At 37.2% G+C, this 16,266-nt stretch overlaps 1 protein-coding gene and 1 long non-coding RNA gene across 4 annotated transcripts; both read right to left on the reverse strand.

Moving 5' to 3' along the window:
- Positions 1–765: 765 nt before the first annotated feature.
- On the reverse strand, positions 766–4,447 carry LOC131322616 (epsin-3). 2 transcript variants are annotated; one of them, XM_058354002.1, is made up of 4 exons: positions 4,084–4,447; positions 2,854–2,976; positions 2,087–2,248; positions 766–1,590 (listed from the first exon to the last, which is right to left on the reverse strand). In XM_058354002.1, exons 1-4 carry the CDS (start codon positions 4,104–4,106, stop codon positions 960–962), a joined length of 939 nt encoding a protein of 312 aa, XP_058209985.1. In that variant the 5' UTR covers positions 4,107–4,447; the 3' UTR covers positions 766–959. The 2 variants fall into 2 exon arrangements, with proteins under 2 accessions (XP_058209985.1, XP_058209984.1); XM_058354001.1 differs by having other exon boundaries at positions 4,088–4,444.
- Positions 4,448–8,429: 3,982 nt separating this feature from the next.
- Positions 8,430–10,256, reverse strand: LOC131322522 (uncharacterized). 2 transcript variants are annotated; one of them, XR_009198866.1, is made up of 4 exons: positions 9,964–10,256; positions 9,660–9,715; positions 9,541–9,575; positions 8,430–8,833 (listed from the first exon to the last, which is right to left on the reverse strand). It is a non-coding gene; the product is annotated as an uncharacterized LOC131322522 (long non-coding RNA). The 2 variants fall into 2 exon arrangements; XR_009198867.1 differs by having other exon boundaries at positions 9,858–10,256.
- Between the last annotated feature and the right edge of the window lie 6,010 nt (positions 10,257–16,266).

Raw genomic sequence — 16,266 nt, forward strand, 5'->3', positions numbered from 1 at the left:
AGTCATATAATACGTGTGTGTGACCGAGAGTGCGAGCGTAAAAGCGTTTTTCTAAAAGATCTCAAACTACTAAAATTCGCGACAGTAAAGAATGAGAATGACTACTTAAAATGAGGATCGAGAGCAAGAGCGAAACGTTCTTAATTTGACCTAGGTCTAGCCAGCTGAAGATAGGAGCACAAACAATCAGCATTGTAGTATAATAGTAGTTAAAATGAAGAGAGTCATAATGTTAGTTAGACACGAAGAACTCGATTTACTTGGAGGACTTTCAAACGGTACGTCGATCTGGAACCTCATGAACTCTTTCGAAAACGTTTATCCTAAAGAATCTTTATGATTAATGGAAACTTTCTTTTGCCATTAATGCATACAGAAAGTCTACACACACATACAATCTGTGCACAGATTGTGCACAAATTTTGTTGTGGGGCCCACCACGGGTCCCACACAAATCATCCGAGCCGTTCATTAAATGTAAAATATTTTTTCAAGGGTCCCCGTAAAAAATAATTTCAATCCGATACTTATAGATACTCGATCCAATCGTATAACTTTTCATTATCCGAAAATCTGAATGAAAAGTTAGATGGTTGGATGAAGCACCTATAGGTATTGAATTGAGCTTATTTTTTACGGGAACCCTTGAAAAAATATTTTACATTTAATGAATGGCTTGGATGATTTTTGTGGAACCCGTGATGGGTCCCACAACAAAATCTGTGCACAATCTGTGCACAAAAATCTGTACCGGTAGCAGGACTCTAATGCATATAATACACTAGGACACATAAAAAAGCGTATAATGCAAAGAATACACTTTTCAAGATGCAAATTCATCTTGTCTTCCGGCTCATTCGACCGAAATTCTGGCTCCGCCCCTGCGTGACATACAAGATCTCACAGAACAATCAAGCCAACTAATTAACGATACCTCTAAGCAAACAAACACCTAACAATCAGTACTCCTTGGAAAATTGGTGATCCACCTTTTTCTTCCTCACCTTACCAACATCGGAAAGGCTCCTAAATGCCACTTTCTCACCCTTGATAAATTTTGATGGGCTTTTTCCACCAAATTTGGAGCAAATTCCACTGATAAAACCATATGTTTTTGCTTCTTCCTCCTTTCCATCTCCATCTCCATCTCCATCATCATCTTCATCTTCAGAGTCGAGTAAGGAACCGGATTCTTCTACCGGAGGGCAATCCCGTTCCCAACAATGAGATCCCTCAAAATTCCATCTATCGCCGGTTGGAGTGCTAAATTCCTCGCTTTCAATTTCTCCTATTGAAATGCTATCTACCACACCCATTTTAGCGCTTGGATATTGATCAATATCGTGTTTCGTTTTTGCACCTACTTCCCACCGTGAAGGGGTTGAGGAGGCGGAATTTAAGCCAAAAGTCGCAGCACTCCACATTTTTGAGGGAGAGGATGATGAAGGAGACGGCGTTGAACTCCCAAAACCTTGGATTTCTTTTGTGATTTTCAAAGCTTTCAAACGCGCTTGTTTTAGCCTTTCTCCTCCGCTTAGAAGCTCTAGTATCCTCTCAGATCTCATTCGCATGGTCTTCCCCCAATCGAACCTTAATATAACACACAATAAGCACGCAAAGTTAATGCAGAGAGAAATGCTACAATAGGCAATCTATATTCGGGTGTTTACTGTACGCCCCCCTTAAATTTTACTATAAAACCTTATAATATCTAAACAATATTCATAGTATGAGTTTCCAAATAATAATCTTGTATAGTAATTCATTATTTCCACACATAAATATTGAATTTATGACAATTTATATATTGTTGCGTTCTTGTTTTGATCTTATGAATATTTTAGATGCGAATACCATGAATTGTTATGCAAATGTTATTAGTTTAAGACGATTGAATGGAGAGCATATACATACTATATACACTCAAAATTAAGATGCGTAAGGTATAACTTTTCTACAAAAAAAATAAAGAGAGAGAGAGAGAGAGAGAGAGAGAGAGAGAGAGAGAGAGAGAAATTAGCTTTATAAATCTCTTTCGACATTTTGAATTTTAAAGAAATACGTAGTAAAATGATGAGCTACGTACCCATTTTCGTCTGTGTGTTGAAACGTTCCGAGCTCTTGGATGGTACGGTAGTCGCGTCTGAATTCTCCAGCAAATTCTTCAGGACCATGAGTTAGTAAGAACTCGAGCAATGCCATGGATTTGTAGTATTGCCTCCATTGCTTCAAGTCAATGCTATAGAACCTACATTTTGTCAGACACCATATATGAAGAGATGAGCTTGTAAAAATATAAAATAAAAACAAAGCTACTTTAAAAAATGAAGTCAGAATTAGCGAACAAAAACTTAGATGATGCATGTGTAAATCTCGCACTGCTATTTCGGAGACAAAGGGCGATTTTTTTTTGGGTCAAATATGAAAATTTAGATTGGATGATATAAACAATGATGAGCAAATATTTGGCGCGAAGTTAAAATTTTGACATCACTTATGAAATACTCCCATTTTCTTTGTTTTTTTTGATATTCGTGTCAGTTTTTAATCATTTAAATCTTTTAATAAGAATATTCAAAAATATGCAATATGAATCTAGTTTGATAGTTTTTGATTAGGTTTATAATACCAGGTTTTCAAATTTATGAGAAACTTTGTAGATTAGAAGATATGAGCATTTAAAGAACGGCATGAATAACGAAAATGGACAACCAAAATGAGATAGAGGGAGTATGTTTCGGATATACAATCTCGCAAAGTGTAAAATACACGGCATCATAGAGGTGGTATTATTCTTCTGATTAACATTGTATACTGTTAAAAAAAATTAGAACTTAATGTGACAAACAATACCTCCTGTGAAGGATATCAGCTATTCTCCAGTAGTCATCTATGTCGAAGGATGCCTGAGTTATCTGGGTCATTGTTTTTGCATCTGGACTGCATGGATCATTATTTGTTGCTTCCTCGGCCAACCTTTAACACAAGAGAAGATGTGCAGATAAATTGTCAGCGTGAGAGAGAGAGAGAGAGAGAGAGAGAGAGGGGAGGGTGTCAAAATCCTATATCGTTATTAATTGGCATGTTTAACAATATGGTCACGTGCAGATAAATTGGGATCGGACGACTGGGTCTTCGGCCTCCTCGGCGTCAGGTGGTTATGGGTCTCGGCCTGGTGGGTGGTGTCTGTTGTTGGTGGCGGGTTGCTTGGCCGACGGTGTTGAGGTGCTGGGGCGGTGTGACCTGCTCTGGTTAGGGATTAGGGGCGTGGGTCTGGGCTTGGCCCTCTTTGGGCTAGGCCTCGCCCGTTTTGTGGTGTTTGATCTTAAATTTCTTTATTTAGGCTTTTAGGTCAACAGGCGTAGGTTTTGTTCCAATGAATTTTTCATATTTGGTTTCTTGCAGGGATTAGATCTCAGATGGACATAGAATTAATTTTAGCGTTGTAGATTCTTTGGGTCTTGGGCTAGGATTTGAATGTCATCATTTGCTCCTATTAATCTTTGTAATATTTTAAGAGATTAATAAAAAAAATTCCTTCCAAAAAAAAAAACAATATCGTCACGGTGGAATGATATCAGGAGTATTGAGCAATACGTATTGAGATTTGTTTTTCGTGACTGTGATTGTTTTAAATAGCGTTGACAAGAATATAGGTTTACAATTAAGAAGTATTGGTAGAGAAGACATGTATAATGAATTGCGGCTACATCTACCCACACAACACGCCCCCATAACACACAGAGAGAGAGAGAGAGAGAGAGAGAGCGAGCAGAAACAATGGACATCTATAGCAGATTCCTGCTACACTCATCCAATTATATGTTTTTGCAAGACATATATGCATATTTATGTATATGTATATATACGTGCGTGCATGTATTGAGAGAGGTAGTTTTAAATCGTGATTCAGTAAGCGTAACGATTGTCAGATGTATTGGTAAAGCACTCAAAACAACGAATGCGTATATCAAATCACTAATCACTGCCACGAGTGCGATTTTATTTTCACTTTCAAGAATTTCACTCCAAAATTTTCATAAACTTCTTGTTTCAAAGAAGGAATTAGGGAAAAGATCATACTTACAATTCGGCTTGAGTAACATCACTTAAGACCAGCCTAGCAGTTTTGTATTTCTCATGTAGAAAAGTGGATGCTTGCTTCTTAATCTGCCCCAGGAACAAGGTCCCCATTCTTAACAAAACTAGTTATGCCTAACAAACCCTAGTTTTCAGCCTCACAATCTTAGCCATTCCCTCCTTGATCTTATTTAACACATAACAAGAAATCTAGGGGTAAAATCTTGTGGAACTCTATTTCTCTCAAAGCAAACAAATTACGAGGTTGGTGGATTGATACCAACCCTTTAGAGAGAAAATAGAAGCATTTTGTGGGACGGAAATTTGAGAATGTCAATATGAGGGGTGCCATGATTCTTGCTTAGATATTGGAGGAAAGACCTCAATCAATGGAGATGTGTGCAAAACTTTAAAAGTTGACCAAATGCTGGCCATACATATATCGCTCTTAATTACATACTCCTTCTGTTGCCCATTTGTTGGTCTAAATTACTAACACTTTTTATTGTCCCAAAAAGATTGTCCCCATTTTAAATTTAAATGGACAATATTTAATGGACTTTTTCTTGTACCTATACCTTTAAATTAGGGGACTGATTTTGCCACTCTTTTTTTTGTTAGTACCACTCTCTTTTGTGTCTTGATTAAATGATTTGTTTTGTGAGAGAAGGAAAGTGACATTAACAAAAAAGGGAGTGGCAAAATCAATTCCCTTAAATTAATAGCACTAAAATGGAACTCCATCCATCCTAATTTGTTTGCTCATTCCAACTTTTTATTGACTCGGAGTCTTTGGTCTTTGGTTTGAAATTAAAATGTTTAGTTTTCCACAAATACCATTTAGAACAATAAAATAACTTTAATTAGTTAAGTTTCCTTCAACTCAAAACTAATTAAAGGGGTAAAATTGGAAGTTTAGCCTTTTGAGGTTTTGCTAATTTTAGAAAATTACAAACAATTTGGGACGGCTCAAGAAGAAAATATGAACCAAAATGGGACGGAGGAGTGAGAAAAGGTAATGATTGGAAAGTAAATGGAAAAATAAAGTGATAAAATACAATGATTATGTTCCCTTGTTAAGTTAGAATCTCCAAAAGGGACCAACAAATGGGAACAGATGAGTATATAACTATACATATTTAGCTAATACGTACTATCCATTAAGAGGAGACGACACTTTATGATTGGTCAAATGGCACGACGCTTCTTGATTGGTCATACGTCAAGGTTGTAAAAAAACCCAACTCGATCGACAATGGATCCCTTTTCGGCCTAAACATTTGACCTTAATAGGTATACCCTAAGAAGGTGACATGTAGCCCCATGTGGGTGTGGGCTTATTCCCTGGGCTCCAAGGATGGTGGTGGCAGCGGCTCGTCTCACCCCAGGTGGCCGTGGTTGGTGGTTGGTAGGGTTGCTGTTTAGGCTGGCTCATATTGCCTATGGGTTAGTCTCTAGCTAGGCCTCTGTTGTCTATGGGTTGTGTTTTGGGTTTGGTTTTCGATGTTTTAGGCTTCATTGTTGTATTTGGGTTTTGGGTATTTTATGGGCTTCAATGTTATATTTTTACCCATAGAGACCCCTATGTTGATCTGGGCTTGGTCCATTGAATGCTTTGTTGATTTCTTGCCAACTTGAGCTTTGCTTTGTAATTCTTTTTCTTATCAATAAAATTTTGCTTCGCTGTTCCAAAAAAAAAAAGGGTGCGGGCTTCGGCCCATTAGGTGTGGGCTCTGTCCCAAGGGTTAGGCTGGCGTATGTTCTCTATGGGTTGGTCTCTAGCTTGGCCTATGTTGTCTATGGTCTATGCCTTTTAGTTTTTGGGCTAGGATTTTGGCACCTTGGGCTTCTTGTTGTATCTGGGTTACGAATTTCTTGTGGGCTTTATCGTTATATAGTTATACATGTTTTGACCTTTTAGGTGTTTTAGGCTAGGCCCTTTGGAGGTTCTCTTTGTTGGCTGCTTGCCAACAAGAGTTTGTTTGGTAATCTTTTTTCTTATCAATAAAATTTTTGTTTCGCCGTTCAAAAAAAAAAAAAAAAAAAAAAAATATATATATATATATATATATATATATCAGTTCCCATCTTGTAGGGACGTCCTTATTTTTCTAAAATGCGGACGTTTGCTCTGAGCCGTTGGATCTCATCCAACGGCTGTAATAGAAGGGCGAGACACGCGGGTAAAAAAGGGGATGGGTCGGGTAAAATACAACTCGCGGGTCACCAGGTGATCTCAAACGGGCCAAACAAAACCCCAATTCCCTCACTTCTCACTCGTTGAACAACAGACGAAGAGAGAGAGAAGAGCAGAGAAATCGAAGAAGACGGAGAATCGACGAACGAAGAAACGAGTCGAAGACGAACGATCTGTCAACAAGGTCTCTCTCTCTCTCTCTCTCTCTCTCTCTCTCTCTCTCTCTCACAACTTCCTTCTAGAAACCCTAACCCCCTCGATTTTCAAACTCGCAAATTAGGGCTCGATTACGCGAAGAATACGGCTCGATTTGAAGGTATCTATCTGATTCGAGCTTGATTTTGATTCTGGGTTGGATTCTGATTAGAGCTTTATTTTGATTCTGGGTTGGATTCTGATTAGAGCTTGATTTTGATTCTGGCTTGAATTTGGGGTTGGATTCAAGTTCATTTTACTGTTGATTTTGATTCTGGGTTGGATTCCAATTCATTTTACTGTTCAATGTCACAAATCGTAGGTTGTGAATCTGTATATATTTTTTTGCAATATGTGGTACATTAAGCAGAAACCCTAACCCCTTTTTGATCCATCTGTTCTCGCAAACCCAGCGCAACTTGGCATGATTTATTAGCTTAAGCTACGACATCTGCTTTAGGAGTTTCTGTTGATTCCCCTGATTTCATCTTTCCTTGTTTTACCTAATGAAAAAATAAATTTGGGGCCCATAAGCCAAGACTTGTACCAGTTTCTTACTACTGGTATTGTCATCGCCGAATGAAAGATTCACTCTTTCTTGATGATTTACTTGATATTTTGTAAAATAAGTAGGTCAATATGATTGTTATGAACCGTTTTTCCCAATTCTTTTTTTCAAATTTGAATTGCTGAACATGTTATTGTAGTGTTTGGGTAACCTATAAGATGTCAATTTAAGGTGCTTTTTGATCGTTGGGACTTGGGAGTACCCATCTCGTACTCTCTTTGGATTCCTCCAAAATGGGGCATTGTATCCTTGTAAACTGATTTCAATTGTGGCTTTGTATAGCAGTCTATTGGTGTCCACAATTGATAGGGGTCCAATTCATTCAAACATATATTGGTGTTCTAATTAGGAATTTGCATCATTAAATCTGTTGCCTTGTCGACATTTGCAGGAGTTAGAGCGGTGTAGAGAGGAACTTGAAGCTTTGTTATTAGTTGAAGAAAGAGCCTGAGATAGCAACGAAGGTTTTTACCCGTAGACCATCATCACACTTTTGAGCTTGAACTAGAAGACGACGAAATTGAGTTTTTCACAACCGTCGCGAATTTTTTTTTTTTGGGTATATGTTCAGTGTTTCTTCTGATCGAGTGTTGTGAATGCTTGACTCAGTAGTTATGAATGCTTGACTCATTGTATTTGTATTTGGAGAGAATCAGATATCAACTATCCATAGAACCATTTTAATTCCATCATTATGATTCATATTTCCACCATATTCCGTTATGTAATTGATTTTCTTGAGTACTATACTTTTAAATGGATAAGAACTTAGAGCATAGGAATTTTGCTGGCTTTTTTTAGGGGGTTCGATGGTTCAACAGCCTTAAATTTTCTGCTTCTTTGGGGTGTATTTGAGCTACTACTTTCCAGCAAAACAAGGTTTTTGAATTTCGATAATTTTTTGGAAGCAACTTCAGTTTTTCCCAAGATTACAGCATAAGGTAGATTGAGCATAGCTGTAAGATATGAGGTTATTGGAAACATGATTATAAACAACGAGACCATCAATTCTAAGAGCCATATTTGAAAATAACAGGCTTTTGCAGCTTCATACACAAGCTTTTGTTGCAATTCATATTTGAAAATAACAAGCTTTTGCAGCTCCATATTTGAAAATTTCTGCTTCTTTGGGGTGTATCAGAGCCAGATAGGAGCTTATAGCCTTATAAAACCATTCTATACTCAAAACCATTTCATCAGTTTGGTCCAAGCGGATTTGCACTCACAAGAACTTACCTGCTTCAGGAGTTATGTTGCCAAATGAACTATTAAACCAAGCTTGAAAAAGGTGACAGATTTACAACCATGTACACAAAACTTGCTGTCTACCTGATATATTTGTAACCAAATGCAGTTTTGTAAAACGCAACGAACACTGACATAATAAAGTCTCTAAAGATCAAAACTTTCTGAAGAGAGGTGTAAATTATAAGGTGTCACATAAAAATTCTGTACAAATCACACAATTGCCTGGTTAAATACAATGACCAGAGAGGTCCCAACATTACATGGATGCGGATTATTTTTCTTTCTTTTGTTGGCAGTTAACCAACCAAGTAGGAGCCAGGGCAAGGGGATAGCCTTGGACCCAAGCATTACATAGCCTAATATTGTCACGAGAGGGGGTCATGTTCCTTCAACCACACAAGCATGCTCTCACATGTTCACAGATTAGACTGGAGATAGCAGCACGGTCAGCACCATCCTTGCTCATTTACAATTTGAAAGGCATCACTCCATTTCAGCTTCTAAATGCATATTCCAGTTCAAGGCACTTTGATGCAACTTTTGATCTTTTCTCTCCCGCCCAGTAGACATAACATCAGCGAAAAAGTAAGATATAGTGTGAAAGGAAAAAGAAAACAAATCAGACGGGATTCAAATTCTTAGTATTTAACCAACACTTTTCCTATGTTAGGACCCAAAATTGATCACCAGAGACAAAGTTTGGTAGGAAAATAAGTTAAAACTTTCTTAAACTTGGAAAAAATATAGTTTTCCCAGGAATTAACCTACACACAAACACACATATGTATAGGTTTATATGTATGTACATGACACACATATGTATTGTAAATGAAGAAATGGACAGATTCAATCATAAGCCTGCTATAATTTCTCTGTACAAGGAGCAACAAGTTGAACCCCTTCAACAAACATAAGATTTAGGACCAGCGGAAAAAATCAAAAGAAATAGTAAAGAACCCTACTATATAGAGAGAACCAGATCGATAAATCGAGAGAGATTAAAAAATATATACAGACTCCAAAAAAATTCCCAGATCATTAACATTCCATGAATTCTACCCAGATCAAACCCTAACTCGAAAAAACTAAAATTCCCAGTCGCCTAGCAAACCCCACTAGAAATACTTACAGTCCACACAATTTCTCGAACCAATCCTTACTAAAAAAAAAAATTACACAAATTCGAAGAGAGAGAGAGAGAGAGAGAGAGAGAGAGAGAGAGAGAGAGAGAGAGAGAGAGAGAGAGAGAGACCTTTTGCGTCTAGTCCGATTTCCTCCTTCGTCCATCTGTTCGAGGAACATGAAAAAACCCTAACTTTAATCTCAGCGAGAGAGATTCTGAAATACAGAGAGGGAGAGAGAGAGAGAGACCTTCTTGACAGATCGTTCGTCTTCGATTCGTTTCTTCATTCGTCAAAAATCAAGCTCTAATCAGAATTCAAGCCAGAATCAAAATCAAGCTCTAATCAGAATCGAACCCAGAATCAAAATAATCCAACCCAGAATCAAAATAAAGCTCTAATCAGAATCCAACCCAGAATCAAAATCAAGCTCGAATCAGATAGATACCTTCAAATCGAGCTGTATTCTTCGCGTATACGAGCCCTAATTTGTGAGTTTGAAAATCGAGGGGGTTAGGGTTTCTAGAAGGAAGTTGAGAGAGAGAGAGAGAGACCTTGTTGACAGATCGTTCGTCTTCGATTCGTTTCTTCGTTCGTCGATTCTCCGTCTTCTTCGATTTCTCCGCTCTTCTCTCTCTCTTCGTCTGTTGTTCAACGAGGGAGAAATGAGGGAATTGGGGGTTTTGTTTGGCCCGTTTGAGATCACCTGGTGACCCGCGAGTTGTATTTTACCCGACCCATCCCCTTTTTTACCCGCGTGTCTCGCCCTTCTATTACAGCCGTTGGATGAGATCCAACGGCTCAAAGCAAACGTCCGCATTTTAGGAAAATAAGGACGTCCCTACCAGATGGGAACTGATATATATATATATATATATATATATATATATATATATATATATATATATATATATATATACCAAGTGAAACTTTAGTTCCGAACAATGAGTCTAAGCACTCACTTCCTCCAAACAATATGAGACTAAACCTTAGGATTAGGGATGCAACGTCATCGTTGCATAATCCCAGCAACCTTCCTTGGTTTCTGTGGTGGCAGAGCACATCCTACTTATCGATCACTTGAGACTAGGGAAGTGAGGCTCTGATACCATTTGCAACAACTTGACTCAGCTGGCCATGGATCCCATTTTGACTTAAACACTTGGTCTTAAAAGTATACCTAAGAAGGTGTCATGTAGTCGTAGGTGGGTGTTGAATAAACAAAGTTACCAACTGAAACTCTAGCTTCCAAACAATGTGAGACTGAACACTCACTTCCCCCAAAACCTGGGGTATTACAAAGGTGCTTCTTGATTTGTCGAACAATGACATGGCGATCCCTGATTGGTCGAACGACGTAATCATTTCCTAAATCTTAAACTATAAAAATATACGGACCTATGCTTTGAGTTTCATTTACTATTGTAAAGAATGAGGAAAGAGCGATCGATTATAAGAATTTTTAGAATTATATAAGTATATATTGTTCAGTATGGAAATAATATTCACGATGCACTGTAAGGCTCTCACAGTCCATTTTTTTCTCCATGGCAGCGTTGAGATGCGTTTTTGACTTGTAGCAAATCCAAAGTTGGGATTTCCATTGGATTTTGCTGCTAACTCTGATTTGTTTTTGCGCCACCCTGAGGCGACTTAGACACTTTTTAGTACCTAAATCTTTAACAACCAATGGTGCCGAATTTTATTGTCGGTGCATGTGGATAGATTTTTGAAGGGTCGTGTTTAGAATTTAGACATAAGTTTCTTCTCTTTATGTTTATTAGATATCATTAGTGTTTCGAATTTGGTTGTTGCTCCTTTTCTCTATTATTGGATAGAAATGGTAACAGCCGGATGGCTTTTAATGTAACGTCGTAGAGCTCATTAATTTGCAATTCCAAAATGAAGGATATACCTAACAACAAATGCTGATAACAATTTCAATGATTATGATGCCATTCTCTTTGTTTCTATTACCAGTGTAACAATTTCAATAATTAATAATAAAAAATTCCTTTCAAAAAAAAAAAACAAATGCTGATCATAACATAAATAAAAAAAGATTATACATAAGGATGTAGGCCTCGCATTCAGCTTAACATAAGCAACTCTAAATCCCATCCCATCCCACACCACCAGAAAAAAAAAAAAAGGGAAAAGGGAAAAGGGCAAAAAAGATAAAAAGTTCCCCCATCCCACCCAAATTAATGACAAAAAAAAAAAAAACTAATTAAGAAAGATTTTCATACGCGAAAGGAAAGGAAATGTAAACTTGAACCATCTAGAGTTTTAGGGTTAAATCAATTATTGAATTGAATCCATTTGCAGCATTCTCTTCATTACTTTTGATACTCTCCAAAATCGGTCGATCCAACTTGTCAATCAACGGTTTAGTGCAATCACAGTCCACTTCTTGGATCGACGTTTTCTCTCCCAATGTACGGTTTCTCGTAGCAAATGGGAGTAGCGGTGATGTTAGGCTCGGCGAATGTTGAAAATAAGAGACACCGGTGGTTGGTACATGAGGTAGTGGTGGCATTGGTTGTGGCTCAGGCAGAACCGATGGAGGCAGAACCGATGGCAGGAGCGGATGCAATGACGACGAGGGTATAGTGATCACTTGAACGGAGGGTACTTGATGAGAGGCAATGGAATTAGGGTTTGGTATAATGGAAGGGCGGTGATGAATTGGCTGAAAGCCATTACGGGTGGCGCTAGGGTCAGGGATTCGATATGAAAGGTTACGCCTAAGAAAATTTGGAACGCGGTTTAAGTAATTGGGGTAGGTTTTAAGATTCAGCGCTTCATTGACTGTCTTACTCTCTCTCATGTGAGATGATTGGAAGTGCCTCACCATGTCGTGAGTGCCCACACACACCTTATCGCATACCTTGCATGCGAAATGCGTAGGGTGGTTTGGCCTTTGCATCGCGCTAGAAAGAGAAGACACGACGGTGAGAGAGACGGTAATTGAGATGTGCTAAATGGTTTCCACAACGGAACTATTTATAGCTAGTACTGGAGAAAGGAACTCGTTTACTCGCGGTTAATGCATAGAGAGCTATATTTATAATTGGAGATTTGTTTATTTACTTTTTTTCACTACCTAACTTCATTATTGCTTATGAATCATTAAATATTATTTCTTGGGCTCAGAATGCTTCAACGAAAAAAAATGTCAGAATGAGCTGTAGATTATTGCCTTTTTTTTCAACAAAAATGACTTAAAACTTGGTTTTATCAGCCCAATAAGTTTGAAATTGGAGGGGAAATGGCTGGCCTGGTTGAAATTTCATGAGTCAAGTTAATTGAAATCTATTTGCTATGTCATAAATGAGTGAATCTTGTTCCTAAAGAAAGTCAAGACAATATAATTAATTGTTTTCATATTTATTGTCCATTAACTACAGCCATTGTTTGGTAGGTTAATTAAAAAAGAAGAAGATGAAGAAACAAAGAAATTAATTAAGGACTTAAACCTTTGAGAATCTGGTTAGCACAATCTGGTATGTGTTACCTTTGAGATTCTGATTATCAGTGATTGGTCATGCTCAGTGCATGTCTAATTCTTTTTTTATTTTTTTCTCAGCAAAAGAAATTTTATATGTCTAATTCTCTTTGCTGTATGCAGTAATCTTAAATAGTTTGACACTTAATATTTTTTTTTTGTAATAAAGTATGTATGACATATATCTAATTATTAAGGATACCAACTTTTTAAACTTTTTTGTGCTTTGTAATACAGTTTTTATAACATTTTTTCCATTTTCATGTTGACAGCGCAATCTAGCCAATGGGCATTAAGATTATTTACCTCTTATTGCGGGAAAAGTAAATGATTCACATCTTCTTTTCTTTTTCTTTTTTCCAATATATTGTGTACATAGGGATGGCAATGGGGCGGGGCGGAGTCGGATTTAGCGTCCCCCAAACCCGTCCCATTCTATATCAGATTGGAGTCAAAGTGGGAAAAATCGGGGAGGTGTCGGTGTCGGAGAAATAATCAGGTCCCCATTCACCGTAATAATTTGACTAATTTTGTTCTTTTTAGAGTGTTTTGACAAGAAAACAAGATATTGATGAATGATGATTGATGAGAGTTTAAAAAAAAAAAAAACCAAAACATAAACTATGTCTAATTAATTGGTATATTGCTCTTATTATATGAAAACAATAAAATTTATTTAGACATATACATACAAAAATATAAATACCTATAATTGAAGTCGGATTGGGTTAAAACAGGGCAGGGGAAGCAAATACCATCCCCACCCCATTTGCTTATCGGATCGGGGAATACCTGCTTGGATCGGAGTAGGGGATGGGTCGAATGTTTTATTAATTGGTATATTGCTCTTATTATATGAAAACAATGAAATTTATTTAGGCATATGCATAGTACAAAAATTTTAATACCTATAATCGGAGTCAGATTGGGTTAAAACGAGGCAGGGGAAGCAAATATCATCCCCGCCCAGGGGAGGGGGAGGTCGGAGGCGGGGACGGGGACGGGGACGGGGACGGTTCGATGTCTCTTTATAAACTTGAACCTCACACCTCCCCTTTGAAAGCCAAGAAGTACAACCAGATAGCCTAAGTGCCACAACTAATAATTCACATCACCCTTATTACATTTGAGAACACATTTGGATATCATCTAATGGGTGCGTTTGTGATAGTTGTGGATACATATATATTTAGATTGAAGCTTTTGATTCTATTGCACAGACGCCCAACTTTAGACTCTAGTAGAAGCATATAAACATGGTTGCCATAGATGTCAAATTCTAGTAATTATAGCTTCAGTAAATTTAGTACTGTATACTATAAAAACCTGAAAAATCTACTTTTATAAAACTTAAAATCTAAAATTTTATCAAAGAAGCACTAAAAAGTATCCAATCCCAACTTTGAGATTTTCAGAATTTCATGTTTTTTTTAAAATTTTTTTTTCAAAATCTGTAGAATCCAAGAATCTTTTGTCTAGAATTTTTTGTGAAAGCTACAAACTAATTGTGAAAAATTAAAATCTCAAAATCTGCGGAAAAAAATCTCGTAAATGACACTCACAATATATGGTAGATAGGACACTAATTAATTACAGTACCTATATATTGATTATTGAGTTTCTTCCATCACATTTGACTAGTTCCTGTATAAATGATACTACATTTAGATGATACCTACATAAATAAGGTCAAGATAAAATTAATTACAACGGCTTAATTTTGCTTAATAAATATTGTCCAAAATAAGGGTATTTATCTGTGTATTAAGATGTCATTATCATCTCTTCATCATTGCATTAGTTAAACAGCTAAGAAGAGAATTGAATGGCATCTTACTTGCAACATCTATAGCTTATTTATGCGGTTAGTTATATTTAATTACCATCTTTTGGTCTAAAGAAAAAGGAGTAATGTAGACACGGACCGAGGTGCACAAATTTGAACACACGTAAATATGAGGTCTATACACATCTAACGATTATGAACACATCTATGTTTAGATCTGTGTACTTCTGCCTGCATGTGTCCATTATATTTGAGAGAGAGAGAGAGAGAGAGAGAGAGAGAGAGAGAGAGAGAATTAACCAACACAGCTGTTGTTAAAATGGCCAAATCCTACTTGGATTTGTCATGACTTACTATTTCGAAGCTCTTTTCGTTAGAAAAAGATACTATTTGAGAACAAAACTTCTTAAAAATTTTGATGACTCTAAATTTGAATCTAAGGTTGGAGATGAATGATTTTCTTAGTGTTGAATCTAAATTCGGAGATATATAAGGTTTCTAAAAGATGACACAGCCAAAGTTGAAGCCAAGATTTAAGATGCTCTTAGATACACGCGCGACCTGAGAAAATATATGTAGGCGGAGAAACTGCATCAAAGGAAGAAAAAACAGACCTGAAAGGGAAAATCAGAGGACTCATTCCGAGAAAAATCCGACTCTAAATTTGAATCGAAGTTACTATTTGGGACGGTTCATTTTTCAATTGTCTTCTCCAGTCCAACACATAGACTAGGGAAGATCCGAGTCAACTTGTGTGCAGCTCAACTAAAGCAAACAAGCTGGCCAGTAATGAAGTGCTCTACAATGGATCATTAGTTATTCCAGAGTTTGGGCGCTTCTCTAAACTCGTGACTCTTATCCTTTTTGTCGTTCTGAAAACATGTTAAAAGTAGAGGAATAGGAATCACGACCCATTATTAGGCTCGGAACATCCAATTTTTTTATGATATCTTTTTATTGGGTTCTTTTTAATGGCGAATAAATTTCATTAATCTTGAAATGAGACTTATTACAAATTAATACTGAAGGGAACCCATGAAAAGAGGCATCAGAACAAGTGTATCAATTAAGTTGGTATCCAAATCCTTGATAATCATTTACCCAATGCGGACCCTAATGATCCTAAAGGGTTGTCGAGCACGAGCTCGGCTCGAGCCTTGACAAGACGAGCCCTTAACCAGTTGAGTTTAGTCATTTACTAAATGAGCCTCTTTAATCGAGCCGAGCTTCCCTTAACGAGCCGAGCTCCATTTGGCTCGTTTAGTAAATGAGCCGAGCTCACGATCTCCTCAGTTCTTTTATAACCCTTAACGGAAGAGAATAAAAATATTACTCTCTTTTTATTGGTAATAATATCATGTTCGATCTAGAGTAGAGGTGAGATTTTCTCTTGCAAATAATTTGATAGGAAGTGTTACATTGATCACCCCACTTCTCGAGTACTCTAATGGTAGATCTGATCTGAAGTTCAACAATGGAATTATCTAGGCCACAAGTCACATGCCATGCCAACACCAAGATGAATAGCAAACTCAAGGTCCAAGATGGATGTCATGGAAGTGC

The sequence above is a fragment of the Rhododendron vialii genome, chromosome 4a (genome assembly GCF_030253575.1).
Source record: "Rhododendron vialii isolate Sample 1 chromosome 4a, ASM3025357v1".
Lineage (NCBI taxonomy): Eukaryota > Viridiplantae > Streptophyta > Magnoliopsida > Ericales > Ericaceae > Rhododendron > Rhododendron vialii.